The sequence below is a fragment of the Triturus cristatus genome, chromosome 6, assembly GCF_964204655.1.
Source record: "Triturus cristatus chromosome 6, aTriCri1.1, whole genome shotgun sequence".
NCBI classification, from domain to species: domain Eukaryota; kingdom Metazoa; phylum Chordata; class Amphibia; order Caudata; family Salamandridae; genus Triturus; species Triturus cristatus.
The window spans coordinates 1246812888-1246834084 of record NC_140589.1 but is presented as its reverse complement, the minus strand read 5'-3'; the positions used below and the strand labels follow the sequence as shown (position 1 = coordinate 1246834084).

Below are 21197 nucleotides of genomic sequence, written 5' to 3'. Positions count from 1 at the left end.
TTAGTCAGACACAGTTACCACCAGTATCCGTCTGAAAAAGTTGAGTGTACAGGATGATTTTGCAACAAGGCTTCTTTCTGCTCTTCTGTTTGTTCTTTCTGCACGTTATCCTTCTTCCTGCACTTTTCTTCGTCTTTGAGGACTTCTGTTGCTTCTTTCTGCATTTCTTTTTTTTCTTTCTGTGCGTTTTTTCTTCTTTCTTCACATGTCCTATCTCTGTAGGCATAGTTAGAAATTAGCATTTAAAAAACCTTTGAAATTCACTGAAAAAACCATAGGTTTCAGGCACGTTATAGTTAGGAATTAGCATTTAAAAAACCTTAGAAATTCACTGAAAAAACCATAGGTTTCAGGGGCGTTATAGTTAACTGGACTTTTCACTCATACAAAACCATTGAAATTCCCCCGTTATAGTTAGTTCAGCTGATGACGTCACATATTACATCACTCATGACATGGTCAGTGACATCACTCATGACATCACTGATGACATCTCAAATGACATCACTGATGACATCATCCTTGTGATAGAGTGGCAGACCTCCTCTCCCCCTAATATAACCTTTGATACACACATTCAAAAATAGAAACTAAAATTTTCAAAACAATGGACATACCAATATCAGTTACAACAACCTATTCAGTAATTCTAAGATCCACATACACATTCACTCATTCACCAACAGTCCTATACAGTCACTCATACATGTACTCATTCATCATATGTACTCATACACCTATACATCCTGTTACACAACGCCACTCATCCATAGAGTTACTCACACACATAGTCACACATGCTAATAAAGAATCAAACATCCATTTACTTGCATATACAGTTATACACACACCACCACACTTACTTCTACAGAAACTTACAAATACTTAGGGCCTCATGTAGGTAGCGAAATACCGGTCGGTAACGGCCGATTTTCGGTAAATATGCCGTTACCGACCGGTATTCAGACAAGTGAGATGTAGGAGTCCAAAAACCACTTTTCGGTAAATATGAGGCGGTAAATACCGATTCATAGTTACCGAATGCTAAAATACCGATTCATATTTACCGAATACATAATTAACGAATCGGTAAATATGAAGTGGTAACTATGAAGTGGTAAAAAGTTAAAATGACATGTAGGAGCACTCGGTAATTAAGAAATCCAAGAAAATCGGTAAATAAGAGTCGGTAATTAACACGGATTGAAAGCAGGTGGTAACCAACAACAGTGCAGCTAAGCAATCCCAAAATGCAACAGCGTGGACACCCTGGCAGCTATGTACGTCATTGCAAGGCGCCTACGTCTACAGGCAGCAGGACTGAGGGTTTGGCGACGGAAGGAACGCATCCACAGACAGCGCATCACACTATTCCAGCTGACTGATGCAGAGATACATGAGAGGTACAGGCTACACCCCGAAACCATCATGGACTCAATCAGGGACCCGCACCCACTCCTGGACCAGCCAATAAGAAGGGCGCACGCCATACCCCCACATGTGCAGGTGCTCTGCAGCCCACATCTGCTGGCATCCGGCATATCTCAGGTGGTGACAGCTGCGGTGGGTGGTGTATCCCAGAGTTGCCTGTCCCGTTCCTTCAGGAATTTCTTCCCCCATTACATTGGCTGCATTGATGGGACACACATCCCACTCTGTCCACCAGCTGACACAGAGCACATCTACAGGATCAGGAAGTCCACCCACTCCATCAATGTGCATACCGAATGGAATGATATTGTGAATGGTCCCGTGGGTGGCAGAACCACAAGGTGCGCGTATGCTATGTACAACGAGGTCTGCAAGTTGTCGCACAGTGAGGCGGCTTCCAGACTGAGAGCTATTGACCAAGCAAACATGGAGAAGGCCTAAGCCGTTATAGATATTAGCTCTAGCACTCTCACTTCTAGGATTCATACATGAGACAATAGGCACATGCAAGTACACGGCGCATGCAATGTACAAGCCCCGATTTTGGCGTGCGTCCTACGAGGTATCCCAGTGCCTGTGATTACACCTTCTTTCACTGTGCTTGCAAACGGTATTCATTTAATCATGATTAATGAAGTTTGCTGCGGGATGTGAGTGGTAATCCCGTACAGAACTGTCTCGCATGAAGTTGTCTGCTGCAATACTGTTCTTTTTCCACCCCCGCATGGGCGGCGGGATGTTTCCATCTGGCCTTCGATTCCAACCTTGAAAGCAGAGTCCAACAAGTTGAGCAGAATAGAGCGCCATTGTCCCACAAAGAGGTGCCTTTGACTTCCTCTCGTGAAATATTTGTCCTTCACGTTGCTACTACGCGCACTGAGGAACAGGCGCCTCTGAATACTGACCTCCCCCTGCATTTCGGCTCTTTGATCCAAAGTATTATCAATGCCTCGTCCACGACCGGCCTGGCTCAATTTTTTTTAACATGTGGGGCTCGGGTCTCGTGACCTCTTTCCAAACTATTTTTGGTGTAATTCCGGCATTTGTTCATTCACTGTTCTCGAGCATCTTTGGAGGTGTTCCGCTGCTTCTGGCGCTGGTGGCAGGTGTGCTGCTTTTACTTTTCATACTACGGAATGGCTGCTCCTTCTGTGCCACACGAGCACCTGTCCCGTCTGCATCTTCTTCGTGATAGGATGCTTGACTTCTATGGTACTTTGCCATTGGCGACTTTGAGCCTGGCTTATGGATTATCCTTCAGGTATTCCTACTTCACCTGCGTACAACCTGTATTACACTGCCTGGATTGTCCCTTTGAATGGCCTCTGGATTTGTGCTTGACCAACATGGTGTCTCCGGTGCCGGATTTCGATCGACTGATGCGGCCCTTAGTGTCTCACGAGTTGTCCTGTTCTGGTGTCCGGATCATGGCGTGTGGAGCGGCGCATGGTATCCTGGGTAATTGGGACATCTCAGCGGCAGCCTACGACTTCTTGTCCATGAGCTATTTGGAGGAACATTCCGGGTGCCCTCTGATTGTGCTAGAGGCTCCGTTGGTTGGAGAACACGTATGTTCCTTTTCTTTACTCAATTGGATGGCTGAGACTTTTAGTGGCCCTGAAAACGATTGCTTGTTGGAAGCCGTGGCCACATATGCTGCCTATACATTCATGGATTAACTGGATTGTCGTCCATTGCGCCTGTGCTACTGGACAGCACCCTGGCGCAACATTTATTTCTTTTATTTCTCGTTTTTCTCTTCCTGATGGTCTGCTTGAGTTTTTTACTATACTTGCATTGTGTTTTTTGGAATTGTATGCTGCAATTAATTGGACTGTAGGACTTTGGCGCTGCATTGGTTACGCCCTGTTCTGCTCTGACGAAACTGAACTCTGCGTTCTCTCTTTTCTTGCCTATTACATATTGCTTCGCTCAAGGGGGCGTGTAGTGAGTTCTCCCTGAATACGTACATGCATTGTTCAGTTGGCATAACCACGTTGAATGTTATGTAGCCATATTTGTGTCTTTGCACACGACACTGCGTTTACATGTTCTTTCTTGAATAAACTGCTGACTCGAGACTTCCTTCAGACGAGTGCATTCTGTTGTTCCCATCCCAAGCTCTGCGCAGCGACCTTGGTCTGTACATGCTGTGACACACAGTCTGGAATTTTACACAATGCATGTTTTCCACTCTAGGTTGTTCGACCCACGATTTAGCCATGGCACACGCGCAGCTGCACATACCTGACAGTTGGTGCTTTTCATATCTCAGACATCATTCAGACCGAAGACGAGCCTTCCTGCGAGGAGACTCCTGATGCTCCTGTGATGTGATTTCACTAAGCTGATCTTTGAGGTATGGGGTCCCCTATTCAAGCCTGAGAGACCTTCTATGATGACATGATTATGATATTGGCTACTTAGTTAAGGGAAGGTGGTAGTATCCTCGGTATTTTCCGATTCGCTAAATACCACCTCGGTATTTACCGATTCGGTGGATACCACCTCGGTATTTACCGATTCGGTGGATACCACCTCGGTATTTACCGATTCGGTGAATTCCGATTCGTATTTACCGAATGTTACCGAATCGGTAACTGTTACCGAATTTTTACCTACATATAACTTACCGGTTCTAATTTACCGATTCGGTACGGCTCGGTATTTATGAACCGGTAAAATTTATTTACCTACATGAGGCCCTTAGTCTTTTAAACAATCACTTATGGAAACACATACTTATTCATACAGGAACTCTTTCAATCTCTCACTCTCACATATACTCACTTATATACACCAATAGTCACATATACTAGTTTAAAACATATGTAGTTACTCATAAAGACACTATTGAGACAGTCATTCACTCACTAACACACCCATGCACACACTTATCCACCCATACAGTCCTGCACACATGCTGTCTTCAACACATACAAATAGTGAGTCACTCATTCATGCACCTATGCACTACGTAATACCCCCCACCGAACCATATAGACACTCATACTGATACTCAAAAAACCAACTAATAACCTATATAGACACTCACGTAGCTACTCACCAACCCATGGATCCACTTATACACAAAGTGAGAGACTGATACAGATATTTACATATTTAAACATTACTCACTAAGCCATGTATTCACTAAGAAACACTTAATCAGTCAGTTGTACAATCAATTTTTCAAAAACAAATCATTCCATTTAGACACTTATATACCCATTTATTCTTCCATCGACCTTGAGATATACATATATAAAACATATGTAATTTTCAGAAAAACACACATTCACTGGATGATGTCATCAGTGATGTCATCAGTGATGTCATTTGAGATGTCATCAGTGATGTCATGAGTGATGTCACTGACCATGTCATGAGTGATGTAATATGAGACGTCATCAGCAGTGCATTGCGGGTGCGCGAGTTATAGTTAGCTGAACTAACTATAACGGGGGAATTTCAATGGTTTTGTACGAGTGAAAAGTCCAGCTAACTATAACGCCCCTGAAACCTATGTTTTTTTTCAGTGAATTTCTAAGGTTTTTTAAATGCTAATTCCTAACTATAACGTGCCTGAAACCTATGATTTTTTCAGTGAATATATATATATATATCTTTTTTTTTATCCAACAAACGCCGAAGCTTCTCAAGATGCACTCGACAGTGCGTCTGCCATCACGGTTCAGCCCGCCCCAGCCATCCAAGTTTGTTGTATTGCCTGATGCGTTTCTGTGGCCAATGTACCATTTCATCAGAGGCATTTCTCCTGTACGCATTGCAGCGCTCTTTATACTGCATGCTGATTAGTTGAAAAAACCCTCATGGGTTCAACTGCATATTTGATTTCTTCACACAGCATGCTTGGATGTGTAGTCACATCGAGCTTTCATTGAACACCTATAGTAGGTTCCAATGCGTACAGATTGCAGAGAGTAAGTTAGAATCCTCGGTAGAATCTGGATGCGATGGGAAAAGGCACTTTTCATCGAGACGCACTGTGCTAAAAATTGGAACAGGAAGGTTCCTCTCCCGCAGCCTCTCATTCCTTCGAGATGGTGCATCTTACACGGGCCGGCACCCGTGTCATAAATATATCCACCTTCGTTGCTTACTCCTCCTGGATGAGAAAAATGAACAGGGACCACCATTGATGTGCCTGAAATTTGATTTATTGGGAATTGTCCGCCATATATAAACATATATATATATCCACCACAACAGTCCGCCTAACCCAAGCCGCTCGCCACACAGTAAGCTGCGATGGGGTAGCGAGCCCGTATAAATACATCAAGAATTCGCAGTGATTACCCTAAATGGACTGCTAGCTCTTCGTCCAGATTTTGCTCTGAGAGAAAGAGTGTGTTATTCTTTAAAATAAATCTAAACTCTAAACGTCTCAGATCTTATTCTCTGTTTCCACCTCTCTTTCTGGTCTCTATTCTGTCAAGGACAAAAAATGACAATAAGTTGGTGATTTTTTTATGGAAAGTCTTGAAATGTCGAGCTATAGGATACTTAATATACTATTTTGTGATAGCTCGTAAATGTTCACGGACCCTCTTCTTTGCCTTGGGTATCGTGCTGCCTAAGTAATACTTGTCACATGCATAAAGAACTGTTGATGGACAGAATGCAGAACAATGTCATACATTCACCCCAGTACAGAGATCTGGCCCTAAATCCATCGTTTTTTTGCTCACCATGCCATTCCAGTTTGGACCCAGCCATATGTAAATCAGTCTTGACCCTGTGCGCTATGGGAACAGTCCAGCCGGAACTGCCAGGCCAGGTCCTCCCTGAACTGGAAACAAGCATCCTAGGACCGGTTGCGGGGTTTCACCCCTCTTCAGCCAGGATAGCTTGATTCCATTGGCATGGAGAGCACGGGACTCACGTCTGAGCATACCCGTCCCACTCGGGGTGACAAATGCAAAAAGAACTGTTGATGGACAGAATGCAGAACAATGTCATACATTCACCCCAGTACAGAGACCAGGGTCTAAATCCATCGTTTTTTTGCTCACCATTCCACTCCAGTTTGGACCCAGCCATATGCAAATCAGTCTTGACCTTGTGCCTCATGGGAATAGTCCAGCCCGAACTGCCAGGCCAGGTCCTCCCTGAACTGGAAGCAAGCATCCTTGGACCGGTTTCGGGGTTTCACACCACTTCAGCCAGGATAGCTTGATTCCAGTGGCATGGAGAGCACGGGACTCACGTCTGCGCATACCCGTCCCACTCGGGGAGACAAATGCAAAAAAAACTGTTGAAGGACAGAATGCAGAACAATGTCATACATTCACCCCAGTACAGAGATCTGGGCCTAAATCCATCGTTTTTTTGCTCACCATGCCATTTCAGTTTGAACCCAGCCATATGCAAATCAGTCTTGACCCCCCATGGGAACAGTCCAGCCCGAACTGCCAGGCCAGGTCATCCCTGAACTGGAAACAAGCATCCTAGGACCGGTTTCGGGGTTTCACCCCTCTTCAGCCAGGATAGATTGATTCCAGTGTCAAGGAGAGCACGGGACTCACGTCTGAGCATACCCGTCCCACTCGGGGTGACAAATGCAAAGAGAACTGTTGATGGACAGAATGCAGAACAATGTCATACATTCTCCCCAGTACAGAGACCGGGGTCTAAATCCATCGTTTTTTTGCTCACCATGCCATTCCAGTTTGGACCCAGCCATATGGAAATCAGTCTTGACCTTGTGCCCCATGGGAATAGTCCAGCCCGAACTGCCAGGCCAGGTCCTCCCTGAACTGGAAACAAGCATCTGAGGACCGGTTTCGGGGTTTCACCCCTCTTCAGCCAGGATAGCTTGATTCCAGTGGCATGGAGAGCACGGGGCTCATGTCTGAGCATACCCGTCCCACTTGGGGAGACAAATGCAAAAAGAACTGTTGATGAACAGAATGCAGAACAATGTCATACATTCACCCCAGTACAGAGATCTGGGCCTAAATCCATCGTTTTTTTGCTCACCATGCCATTCCAGTTTGGACCCAGCCTTATGCAAATCAGTCTTGACCCTGTGCCCCATGGGAACAGTCCAGCCCGAACTGCCAGGCCAGGTCCTCCCTGAACTGGAAACAAGCATCCTAGGACCGGTTTCGGGGTTTCACCCCTCTTCAGCCAGGATAGCTTGAGTCCAGTGGCATTGAGAGCACGGGACTCACGTCTGAGCATACCCGTCCCACTCGGGGTGACAAATGCAAAAAGAACTGTTGATGGACAGAATGCAGAACAATGTCATACATTTACCCCAGTACCGAGATCTGGGCCTAAATCCATCGTTTTTTTGCTCACCATGCCATTCCAGTTTGGGTCCAAACTGGGGTGGTGTGGTGAGCAAAAGAATGATGGATTAAACCCAGATCTTTGTGACTGGGGGTGAATGTTTGCATTGTCCAGCATTCCGTCCATCAATTGTTTCTTTTGCGTTTGTCGCCCTAAGTGGGAAGGGTATGCCCAGACGTGGGTCCCGTGCTCACTACACCACTGGATTCAAGCTAGTCTAGCTGAAGAAGGGTGATGCCATGAAACCGGTCCCAGGATGCTTGTTTCCGGTCCAGTGAGGACCTGGCTTGGCAGTTCGGGCTGGACTGTTCATACAAGGAACAGGGTCAAGACTGATTTGCATATGGCTGGGTCCAAATTGGGGTGGTGTGGTGAGCAAAGGAATCTTTGTGACTGAGGGTGAATGTTTGCATTGTCCAGCATTCCATCCATCAATTGTTACTTATACTTGTCACATGGACATTACAAGGCATAAACGGCATAGTCTAAATTACAGGTTAAATGCTTTGTAATTTGAATGGTTTTATTTTCTCCGATAATGCAGAGAACAAGATTTGAGACGTTCAGAGTCTAGATTTATTATAAAGTATAACACATTCTTTCCCTCACGGCACAATCTGGACGAAGAGCTAGAAGTCCATTAAGGGTAATCACTGAGAATTCTGACAATACTTATGTTTGTTGTTCTGTATTGCTCCCTCATGACCGATACGAACAACATGGTACACTGTGAGAAAAAGTGTTTTTAATGTATTTTATTGATTTTTTTTTTTTTACAGATTTGCGGGATCAGAGAAACAATAAGACGCAAGAGTGCTAATTTATCTAGCAGGAGGGTGTATGCTGAAGTATCCCTGTGAGACTGACATAATTCACACATCGTGGAGACAATCCAAGATATAATTGTTCGTTCGATGACACATGACAAAGGCTATTATTTTGATTTTTTTTTAATTTGATTTATTCAAAAGATAAATTGGCCCACCGGGGCAGAATTGTGGATGTACAATGTGGCAGCATAGGGTACTGTTGATATAGTTGCACCGTGTTATGTCTTTGTCAATAAAGTTGTAATTGAATCTGCTTCGTTCTTATGGGGAAAGTAGCACAAAGTTTAAAGCAACCCACTAGGGCCATTATGACTTGATAATGGATTGCAAATGTTGTAATGCCTGGATAATTGGGTTAGTGCACTTGGGCACGATCTTTTGTCTAGCATTAGTACGTTTCAAAGTGGCAAATCGGGATTAATAAAATTGATGTGAATAGTTCTCCTCCGTGCCCCTATAATGTTTAACAGCGCAATGTTTGGTCATTAAAACACATTTATATATATTAGTTGCGGCAAGTTACTTCTGTGCTTTTAAACTCAATGTTGTTGACAGTTTAAGGCTTAAACTCCTTATGGATTGTTAACACAAAGTTGATAAAGTTACCGATGTTAAAACTGACTCGGGCACATACACGAAGCAGTATTTAAGTAATTGTGTTTACTTTAATTTATAAAGCAAAAACCAAAGGAAATGATGGACGGAGTGTTGAACATTGCAAGCACTCACCCCCAGTCAACTGATCTGGGTTTAATCCATCACCATTCTTTAGCCCACTCTGCCACCCCAGTTCAGACATGGCCATATGCAAATCAGTCTGACCCTGTGCCTCATGGGAACAGTCCAGCCCGAACTGCCAAGCCATGTCTTCCCTGGACCGGAAACAAGCTTCCTAGGACCGGTTTCTGGCATTTCAGCCGTCTTCAGCCAGGCTTGCTTGAATCCAGTGGCAAAGTGAGCAAGGGACTCACGTCTGAGCATACCCTGCCAACTTATGGCGAACAAAGCAAAAACCAAAGGAAATGATGGACGGAGTGTTGAACATTGCAAGCACTCACCCCCAGTCAACTGATCTGGGTTTAATCCATCACCGTTCTTTAGCCCGCTCAGACGTGAGTCCCTTGCTCACTTTGCCACTGGATTCAAGCAAGCAAGCCTGGCTGAAGACGGCTGAAATGCCAGAAACCGGTCCTAGGAAGCTTGTTTCCGGTCCAGGGAAGACATGACTGATTTGCATATGGCCATGTCTGAACTGGGGTGGCAGAGTGGGCTAAAGAACGGTGATGGATTAAACCCAGATCAGTTGACTGGGGGTGAGTGCTTGCAATGTTCAACACTCCGTCCATCATTTCCTTTGGTTTTTGCTTTGTTCGCCATAAGTTGGCAGGGTATGCTCAGACGTGAGTCCCTTGCTCACTTTGCCACTGGATTCAAGCAAGCCTGGCTGAAGACGGCTGAAATGCCAGAAACCGGTCCTAGGAAGCTTGTTTTCGGTCCAGGGAAGACATGGCTTGGCAGTTCGGGCTGGACTGTTCCCATGAGGCACAGGGTCAGACTGATTTGTATATGGCCATGTCTGAACTGGGGTGGCAGAGTGGGCTAAAGAACGGTGATGGATTAAACCCAGATCAGTTGACTGGGGGTGAGTGCTTGCAATGTTCAACACTCCGTCCATCATTTCCTTTGGTTTTTACTTTAATTTATAGACCAATTCTCCCTCTGTATATAAAGTGGAAGGCAGTGCCTGCCGGACGATAGAAATATCAATTAGCATGTTTATTCGCATAAATTTAAACCCCGAGTGAAAATCTCTCTCTTTTTTCATGGTTTTTATGCCTACTCAAAAAAATACGTGGTATAATTTTAAAAATGGATGGAATGTGAAACCAAATCACTCGTGAACAAGAAGCCAGGAGCTCCGAAACACATTGAGCTTTGATTTATAGCCATTAAATGAAATAATTCACGCTGGTGGAAGCAGATAAGTCGAGCCGTGTCCTTTTTCGAAGTATGGTTGATATATTTATATATATATACATGTGGATACATAGAGGGACTTTGGGTCAGCTCTGTTCTGTCGCTGGTCTGTCTGAGTGTCATTTATGCTCTGCTTCAATATCCTTGACAGTGAATTGAAAAGAGTAATGGTTTAGTCGACATCAGTCATTGGCTCTCTTGCCCAGTATTGGACAGGATTTTTCTAGTCACATGTTTACATCCACCAGAAAACTGGTGTGCTTCAGTGTCAGGGCTCATTGGTCAGTACTTTAGTTTTAAAGTTTCTCCATCTATAGTTCCCTTTGTAGGTTTCGCCTGCACAGCGCTTGCGCTGTGCTTGAGAAATATATTGTTTTTAATACAAACTTAAAAGGGACTTATATCCTGCCTCCTCTCTTTCCTGGCTTCCTATTTGTTCCTGTGCGTGTCACTCACCTATCTTCCATTTCTTTTGGCTGTAGAATATTTTCCTGCCTTTACCAATGCTTGTTCCTCGTCTACTTCTCTTATCAGTTTCCCGCAGCCGAAATACTGTTCATCCACTTTGGTGGAACTTTATTTTCTTAAGGTTTTGCCTTTTACTCATGCAGCATATTTATATAACAATTTATCCGCCGGAGAGATTAAGTGATTTGCATAGAATCACAAGATGTTGCGCGGAGCCGCTGAGGCTCAAACCGGGATCCCCAGCTCTCAAGTCGGCAGCTCTGGTTGCTGTGCCATATCGTCTCCACTCCTGTGTTATCTGTCAAGGACATCTTTCCTTCTGTTGGACGATGATTGATGACAACAGCTCTTCATTCATTACATAGATGAAACCAATGCATTGCCAATGCTTGTATTTCTTTGCTGCTTCTCTTTTTTTTAAATATATTTCTTAAGAGGGTACTACAGCTCTCTAGGATTTGCTAACTACTCACTTGCTTGCTGCTAATTTAATCTGCGGTGTGCCTAATCCCACCTGGCCATTTCCTCTAAAGCAGGTGACCATTGTGGAATACTGCTGCCCACAGTGCATCATTGTTTTACCATTCCAAGTTGGCCAACATGTTAGTTTAAAATATGGTGGTCATCGTAGAACTTAAAAACATCCATGGACTATTTACAGTACCTTATCAAGACAGACATCTGCTATATTTAGTTTTGTTTTGCATATGTCTGTTGGGTTAACACAACAGTAGGTTTTCTTGTTTTTTGCTTGTATTCTTTTAATTTATCTTGCATGTGTTGTTCATTTTGTCGGTGGATTAATGCAAGAATGAGTCGGTGGATGGATGAATAAATACATGAGTGCAAAGTTAAATACCAAAGTGCATGTATATTGACTTGCTGACTGCCTAAACCCAGCAATGGCACAAAAAGTACTGTCATTCATAATTCAGACCAATTGACATTGCCAATGCTTGTTTCAAAGGAGGAAACGTATCAAGATGTTGCAGCATCCCATTTACCTTGGCACTGTCTTCTGTCGCCACTCAGCTCGTAACCCTTGTGGCAGGTACACAGGTACGACCCTTCCAGGTTGGAACATTCACCGTTCATGCAGACTGAAGGATCCTGACATTCGTCTATGTCTTCAAGAAAAGAGTACAAAGGGAAACAAGAAACAATATTAAACCAATACCTCTCAGCCCAGAAGGTCTAGATCACTGAGTATGAAACAAATCACTGAAAAATGTGAAACCATTTCAGCACCTCACAATTATAAATATATACCATACACGGCTGCCTTCACCTCAGTGAACATTAATTAGTAAGTGTTACTTTGCAGCCAATTACTTTCTAAGTTGTCTGTCACATTTACTTCACTTAGAGGGATATGTTATTTCGTACAGTTGAAATTCATCTACAACCAAACGTATTGAGTCAGTTTCATCTATTCCTTTTCATTTAAACCATATAAAACACACGACATCAAGTCAATTTTGCAGCAACCTATTTAATCCAATTTTAGGTCTGGCGATAGACTTTTTGACCAAACGTATTGAGTCAGTTTCATCTATTCCTTTTCATTTAAACCATATAAAATACACGACATCAAGTCAATTTTACAGCAACCTGTTTAATCCAATTTTAGGTCTGGCGATAGACTTTTTGTTTTTATAAAGCACACACATGCTTACTTACAGGAGCTTCCCGTCAGCCTTCTTCATTGATTGGTGTGCTGTAACTTCATTTCGTATTTTGCCTTCGCCCACCACAACATATCGCATTAGACACAGGAGCAGCCCACTAAAGTCACTGGCTTACCTATCTGCACATCTGTACAATTTAGTGCCTGGGACTACTGGTGCGAGGAATTCTTCTTACACTTTAAAAAATATATATTAATTTTGCACTTGAGACAAGGCTTATTTTAAGGTGCCAGCGGCTTGTGATTCATACAAAAAACAGTCACAAACAAAATAAGCTGTAGCAAATTCAAAAGTTTGGCAGCCAATGCCAGATCAATTGGCTTTGCCAGTGCTTGTTTAAAACGCAACTTGAAAACATTACAAAGCCTCTGTAAATGTAAGGAACAGGGAATATTTTCTCTCTTTCAAATAGTATTCTATCACAGCTACTACTTGTGCTCCCTCTATTTCAACTGCATGTACTGAGGACTGCTGAGAAACGTGTTTGGGCCTCCCGTACTATTTTCACAGTAGTAACGACATCACTATCATGCATACAACCACTTTTATAAGTACCAATTCTGACAGTATTACTACTGCCACTACAATAAGTCGCAGTAACTAATTCTTTGTACAAAAAGCTAACACCAGTAACGGCCCTAGGTTTATAGGTTCTTTTTTTTTTTTTCAAAGTATTTTATTAAAATTTTATACATACAGTTATCATCGCTTTACCATTACAGGGTAACAGCCCAAACTGGCTGAACTTGTCAAGGATACAGGTAAGTGGTATATATGTTTGGCTGTCCCCCTTTCCACTGTCTTGCTAGAAGAATAAGTGTGGATGAAATGGGGAGAGAAAGAGAATAAAAGAGAGAAAGGAGGGGATAGTATACAAGAAGATCATTTCAGTCGTGGGTCTGTTCTGGACCTGTGGGGATGTGCTTTGTGGGCAAGCGCCCTTCTTCAGCTAAGTTCACGGGGGTTCGTAGGGGTCCAGTGATGCCCACATTCCCCTGGTTGCTGGTCTCCAGGGTGAGTTCTGCAGGGCGGTACTGTCTGCGCCTCTGAGGTACGTCTTTAGCCAACCTTTGAATGTCGCCTTAGCTGTATCCTTTCATTTGGAAAGTACCATTTTTACTGCCGCTGTCAGAAGGAGATCTAACAGGTCCCTGTCGTGCTGCGAGTCTAGGTTCAACTGCTATTTTCAGTATCTCACCCCCACGTCCTATTATTTTCAGTAGTAATCCAAGATTTTCTCCAATTACTAGGAACACTAATGGAAATGCTACTTTTCTGTTTCTACCACTAATGCACCCAACACTACTGGTCTTAATAACACTACGAGCAATATACGTGCTTCAACTGCTCAAACTAGGGCCCAAACGACTACTACTTTTTGCGCTGAGTGTTGCTGCTACAAAAGTATTAGTCGAGTATCTTACTTCATTGTATATATATTTCTTAACCTGAAGTGAAAGTTGTTGGATGCACTTTAATTATGCGATGGTGGGGGACTATGACATTATATACATTTGGTTTTAATGTGTATGCAGCTGTTTTTATGAAAACTGCTTTTGCTTGATGTATGTATATCTTAAGATGTTTCTTTTATGGTCAGATTCTTATATGCCGAATAAAGATTATTATTATTATTATTGTTCCTACTAGTAACACTGCTGGATAATTATTCATCGGAAATGCCACAGTGGCTATTTCTACTGTTTCTAACACCTATGCTACTGCTACTGCAGCAACATAAATGCTTCAACTGGTCAAACTAGGGCTCCAACTACTGCAAGTACTAGCATTAAATGTATACTAGTAGTACTTCTAGGGAACTGTAACCTCTAACATGGTTACGACTTGTGCTGCTTCTACTGCTCCCATACTGTGTTTAGTATTCAAACTCATGTTACCACTGTTAAATCTACAATTTCTTTTTAATATGAGTGACACCTGTTTTTCAGTTGTTTTCATTAAGCATATTGAAAGGTGACTGTGAATAAACAGCCCAATGTATAGGTTACTCTGTGAAATGTGTAGGCTGTAAAGAGTAGTCAATGAGTTTGACTCGAATCATTCATCTATCCTATGTAATTATTTATTTTATTTCACAGTCCAAGTTCACTACTGTCAACTTCAAAGAGTCATAAAATGAATGGCTTTAGTGCTGAGGCACTAATGGGGCCAAGTGGAAAATTCCCACCAAGCAATCCTATTGGGCAAAAGTGTGGCAGCAGCAATTGAGCCCCCTGGTGGGAGCCCCTGGAGGAAAATGGACGTAGGATGGTCAGGGACGTAGGCTGCGTCAGGACCATCTGGAACTAGGGCATTGGCAAGTGACCATGGTGTACATCTCTCAAGGGTTGGATTGGGATCAAAAATCGGCCCGGGCACACCAAAACAAAGTGGCTCACATTTGCGTATTGCCTTTCTGCAAAACACTGCTTCGGCAAAGTTTTATAAAAAGAAAGGGGGTGGGGGGCATGTTTTATTAACTTCACTTAGATAAAAAAAAAATGCACAGATTAGTTCACACTGCTGAGCCACTCATGAATGCAAGTGAGACCACTTCTGCTCAGGCCCAGGGCCCTGGCCCGCTCAATCAACATACATTAATGGGCCGGCCCAGCGAGAGTATGTCCGCCCATCTGCCTCTAGAAAGGGCACTGGGACGCTGGCGGCATCCATCAGGGCCGGACTGGCCGTAGCGGGCACCGGGCATTTCCCCGGTGCGCCGCATGGGTGGGGGCCGGTTTTGGGCCCCTAGGGGCCGTTTTTGTTACAGGGCCGTTTTTGCAGCATAGCTGCAAAATCGGCCTAAAACCGGCCCTGGGAAAGAGCTCGGTGGCACCCCCAACCCCCGCGGAAGGGGGGCGGCGGGAAGAGGGCGGCCGAGCACTTTGCCAGGGCCGGTTTAGGTTCCCAGTCCGGCCCTGGCATCCATCCTAACAGCACAGTCTCCAGGCTGCCCAAAAAAGCAGCCCCCAGCTGGAACTCGGCTACCGGCCCTTCGGCCACTTCCCGAGTGCCTGCGTTACCAATCCGACCCTGAATATCTTGCTCTGCAGGATAAGCACCCGTCACCAAACGCGGACTGGCCTGAGAACGCCCGGTAAGCGGTGGATATCACTAGAGCACAGTTAAACTCTGACGCGCACTTCACTTCAGAGATGTCCAAAGTAGGGCCAACGAACCTAGTTGTTTAGGATGTGGCCTAATAATTTGGGCTCGATTGTCTCCTTGGGGGCGGGACCAGAACCGATTTGCATACGGTTGCTACCCGTCTAGAACGGCTCAGATGAGCTAAAAATAGCGCGATGGAACCTTACAAAGAAACACTGCCAGTGTGTACATTTACTTTAAGGATCTATATCTATTGTTTTTAGTTTTAAAAGTAGACGTCCAATGCCATCAACTGGAAAAATATCTGCCAAACTCAACGAGAGAACACGTATATTTTGTTCCAGGTTGAAGGCGAACTCCGCATTGTTAATAACTGGCGCATAGTTTGAAATTAATGGAACACAGACCTAAATTACTATGCAGTATTCTTTGTGTCAGTAACTTACGCAGCATCCAATAACATGCCATACAGGGGCCGTTTCTAGAAGGAGGTCATTGTTGCGCCCCGCCCTCCCCCTCCCCCTCTCCCCCGATGATTGGTGGTTACCCCAAAGCCCCCGGGCAGCAGCACAGGGCTGGTCCCAATGTCTGCCTATTCCTTGGACACAGGTTAGTTCTGAGCCCGGCACCATTCCCCGGCCACCCCTCCCACAGCTCCCTTCCCCGCTGGGGCCAGCCTGTACCACCTTGTGTACAACCTTTCAGCAGAACAAACTTGCACCGCCCTGTGTCAGTCAAGGGGATGGTACAGCTGGCAAATCTGGGATCACGCTTCCCAAAGTCACTCGCGAGTCTTATTAGTGGATCGTCTGGCGCACTTCCTCCTTCGCCCATACATCCCCTGAGAGCAATAAAGCAATCTACAATCTAATAAATTACTGTGCAACAAGCGCAAATGAGTGAATTTATTAGGATTCAAATTGGTTTTAGGGAGCCCCAGGGACTGTGTTACGCCATCCATCATGGTGAAAGACCAGCGCATCATGGAAACCTGGCCTCGTTCTAGGAAGTGCGAAATATTTCACATTCACGGCGGAGAAAGGAGTTTAATGTCACATTGGTCTTGGATTCAAACACTCGTCAATAAGCTTGAAAGACAAGAAAAAATAACAAGCATTGTCAAAACCAATAGCTCTTGGCAATCTGAGAGCTATTAGCGTTATCAATGACAATGGGCCATATGCATCAACATAAGGAATGGCGATTCGTAAATAGCAATTTTTAGTTAATCGCTAATGAGGAATCACAATTCCTTATGCATGTGGAAATCGCAAAATAAATTGCTATTCCCACACATTACCTAATAGCGATTCGCAAAATATGAATCGATATTAGGTAATGTCACTCCATTTTTAGGAAAGAATGGGAATGCATTCGCAAATTGCGATTACCAAATTGGTAATCGCAAATTGCGAATGCAATTCCAAGGGTGCCATGCCGCCTAAGGCCCCCCTGATGCACTCCCAAAAGGTAAGTGTGCACATGTGGCACACACACATGCCCTAAGGGCATGTGTGTGTGCCACATGTCACTTTGAAAAATGCACTTTTGTGCATTTTTTAAAGAATTTGAAAATTACCATCAACTTGAAGTTGATGGTAATTAGTGGTTCGTAAATGCATAGTTGCATTTATGAAAGGCTTGATGCATCTTCAAAAGGGAATCGCAATTTGCGATTCCCTAAATGCATTTGCAATTTAGGTGATCGCAATAAATTACGATTACCTATATTGCGAACGCAAAAAGGTATATGCATCGGAAAAAACCTTTTTCTGGTCGCAAACGGGCCGATTAGCAGAATCAGCCCGTTTGCAACCATAAAAAAGATTGATGCATGTGGCCCAATGTCTTTTAGCCATGTGTTTTGGAGTGAAGTGGGTGTATGTGGAGTGGAGTGTAATTATGTGGGTTGGACTGAAATTGGTTATTGTGGAATTGTGTGGTGTTGAATAGAGTTATGTGTAGTGGAATCATGTGGCATGGCATGCAGTGGAAATATGAGGATAGTAATTATGTGGTATTGAGTGTACTGGACTTATGTGGAGTGGTATTATGTGTTATGGAGTGTAATTATGTAGAGTGGTATTGTGTATTTGGAATGGCATGTAGTGGAGTGGAATTATGTGGTGTGGTGTTGAATTTTGTGGAATGATGTGGAAGTCTGTGGATTGGATGTATGTGGTGTGTATTGGAATCGTGTTTTGGAGGGGAAATATGTTGTGTGTTGTGGTATTATTTGGTGTAGATTGGAAATGTGAGGAGTTGAATTGTGTGGCGTGGAACTGTGTGGCAATGAGTGAAATTAAGTTGAGGGGAATTATGTGACATGGTGTGGAGGGGAGTGAATTTGGTATGTATATGTGGTATAGAGTGGAGTTGTGTGGGGGTGTATTTATGTGGTATTAAGTAGAGTGTAATTATGTGTAGTTGAAAAATATTTTAAAAGGGTTTACATTCTATACAGTAGGCCATCTGTGTCCAAATCTTGTACGCTTGTTACTAGAATTCATTGCTGTTGCTGTTTTTTACTAGAGCATTAAAAAAAATTCTAATACACAATTTCATACCGTTTTGTAGAATACCGAGACTAGTTGTAGAATGGTGTGCCGTACAAGGACGGTGCCTGCCCTCTTCAATCTTTTGTGATACTGCTCTGTAAAGGGGTGGGGGGGTGGTGCTGAGCTCAACAGGTGGAGACTGATGTAATGCTTTGTTGTGAAAGGCGTGTCGGTTTCTATCTGGTCGAGGGGAGGCTCAGTGCCACTTGCTGCCATAGAACCCTCATGGCCACTGTTGTGATTGTGAACTTGGCTTTACAGGGAATGCTGGACAACAATTATGGCCTGCTTTCATTCATTGCATGCCCTCTCCAACAGCCCGTAGCAAAAGTGGCATAACAGGGAGGAGGTGCGTGTTCGGATGGAGGGAAATGTGTTTTACGGATGGCAGTTTATGCAGTAGATTATTAGAACAAAACTGGATCTGCATCACCACAGCTGTCTGACAACCAGACAATTAGGGAAACAAGCTGCTTAAAAACTGGGAGGATATGAAACAGTAAGTGCTTAGGTGACTTAAAAGTGAATAGCTAGATAAAAGATAGATAGAGTATTGATAGATAGATAGATAGATAGATAGATAGATAGATAGATAGATAGATAGATAGATAGATAGATAGATAGATAGATAGATAGATAGATTGTTAGAAATGGGGGTCTCTAGTTGGCAATGGCTGGCCACTGTCCAAGTAGGGACCCTTCTTCCTAAGTCAGAGTAAGCGGGCTACACCCTTTGATAACCTCTGCTCAACCCTGTGGTAACGTAGCACGAGCAGCTAGGCTTATCTCAGAGGCAGTGTGTGAAGCATTTATGACCATACACAGTAACACAGTGAGGAACACTACAAAGGGACACCACACAAGTAGTTATAAAAAATAAGTATCTTTATATATAGACTTAACACAAGACCAATAACAGTAAAAAGCCACAATACTAGAAAAATAGGGTTACTCTTAAAATGCTGCAAAAATAGTTCAAAGTGTGCAAAGAGGAGTTCAGTTCAAGGAAGTGGTCTCTTCGACCCTTTTACTTACAAAATACCTGGATTCTGTAGCAAAACAACCAAAATGTCGCTAAGGAGTTGTAGCAATGATTTCCCACACGCGAGACCAGCGATGCGTTGAATCCTTGCCGCAAGGGAGGATGATGCGCTGATCTGTGTGCAGGACAAAGCGACAAACTTCTCCACGCTAAGCCGGCGATGCGTTGAAATACTTGCCGCAGGGAGGATGATGCGCCGAGCCTGTTGTGTGTGCGACGCTGTTGCGATGAGAAGAAGTGGGAGCGACGATCCGGGTGCAATGAGATGAAAATGGCGGACGCCCGACGTCCGCGCTGCGATGTCGTGAAGCGATGAACTCGATGCGATGATCTTTGGTTAGCAAGCACTTGGAGGCCCGCAAACGTGCGATGCGATGATCTTGAGGCCAGCGAGCATTTGGCAGACCACAAACATGTGATGCGATGATCTCCGGTAGCGAGCACTCAGCGGCAGCAGCGCGATGATTTTTCGTACACGCTTCAGCTGCGGCGGCTCGCAAATGGGCGTTAGCGACGATTTTCAGCACTCTTTTCTCTGGAGTAGAACTAGAGGCCCTGGAACTCACAGGAGCCTCACCTGCAGATAGAAATCCTCGCTGGGAGGAAACAGGAGGCTGGTGGTGGAGTCTGATGTGCCTGAGACTCCAGCAGGAGGCTAGCTCTCTTCTAGCCCTTGGGTGATTGCTTTAGCAAGTTGAAATAAAAGTTCTCTTCAAAGTCCTTTTCCTCTTCTTCCAAGTCCAGTAGTAACCAGTGCAAGCCAATCCAAGAAACAGCACACAAGCACAAGGACAGTCACCTCCTGCAGATTCCTTCAGTTACACGGACAGAGGTTCTTCTTGTTGTCCAGGAGCAATACAAATTGTAGGGGTTTCAGCACAGATATTTATACCCCAAAAGTCTTTGTTCTAAAGAGTCACAAGTCACTGAACCCAGCCAGAACCAGTTCTGCTCAGTCCTTGAGCACTTTGTTTACCAGGCTGCTTCTTTCCTTTCAGAGTGCAGGGCAGAGACATCAGACGCACCACAGGAGGTGGAGCCAGCATTGTTGAGGGAAGGCACATCCCAATTCAGGTCCCAGGTGCAACTCCTCCCACCCATCTAGATGCAAATCTCTCTATTCACCACTGGGACACCTCACCCTGTCTCCTGGAATTCCCCATCCCTGTCACTCCAGAACCAGACAGCCAATACACATAACAGCAGAGCACACTGGAAGGCTTAGGCAAGAAAATACTTACTTTCTAAAAGTGGTATTTTCAAACACGGAATATAAAAATAAACTTAACTAAAAGATGTATTTTAATATTCTGAGCTCAGGCATACTAAATTCGTTTTTCTACCATGTTCCTGGGGTCAGTTAGGACTATAGAGTGCAATATTCAAACTGCCCATTCTGGCCTATGGAGAACAGGTAGCCTTACAGTAGTGAAAAACGAAATTGGGTGTAATTCACTACCAGGACATGCTACACACACCAGGGCATGTCCTACCTTACACATACAATGCACCCTACCATAGGGGCGACTTACATGATGCCAAGGGAAGGTTCAGGGGCTGGGAAGTGGGTGCACTTCACAGCCAAGATGGCAGTTCTGGACTGCACACAGACTCTGCAGTGGCAGGTCTGAGACACACTTTACAAGATGCTTCTGTGGGTGGCACAAACCAGCACTGCAGGCCCACCAGCAGCATTTGGTCTACCAGCCCTGGGCACACACAGGCCACACTACTAGGGACTAACAGATAGACCAAATAAGCCAATCAGGGATATACC

At 44.2% G+C, this 21197-nt stretch overlaps 1 protein-coding gene across 1 annotated transcript in view; it reads right to left on the bottom strand.

Moving 5' to 3' along the window:
• The window catches only part of LTBP1 (latent transforming growth factor beta binding protein 1), a 1238788-nt gene that overhangs the window by 335408 nt on the left and 882183 nt on the right, over positions 1 to 21197 (bottom strand). Inside the window, exon 20 of the mRNA XM_085612185.1 lies at positions 12029 to 12151. Coding sequence (XP_085468311.1) covers positions 12029 to 12151 — 123 coding nt within the window. The remainder of the gene's footprint in view (positions 1 to 12028; positions 12152 to 21197) is intronic.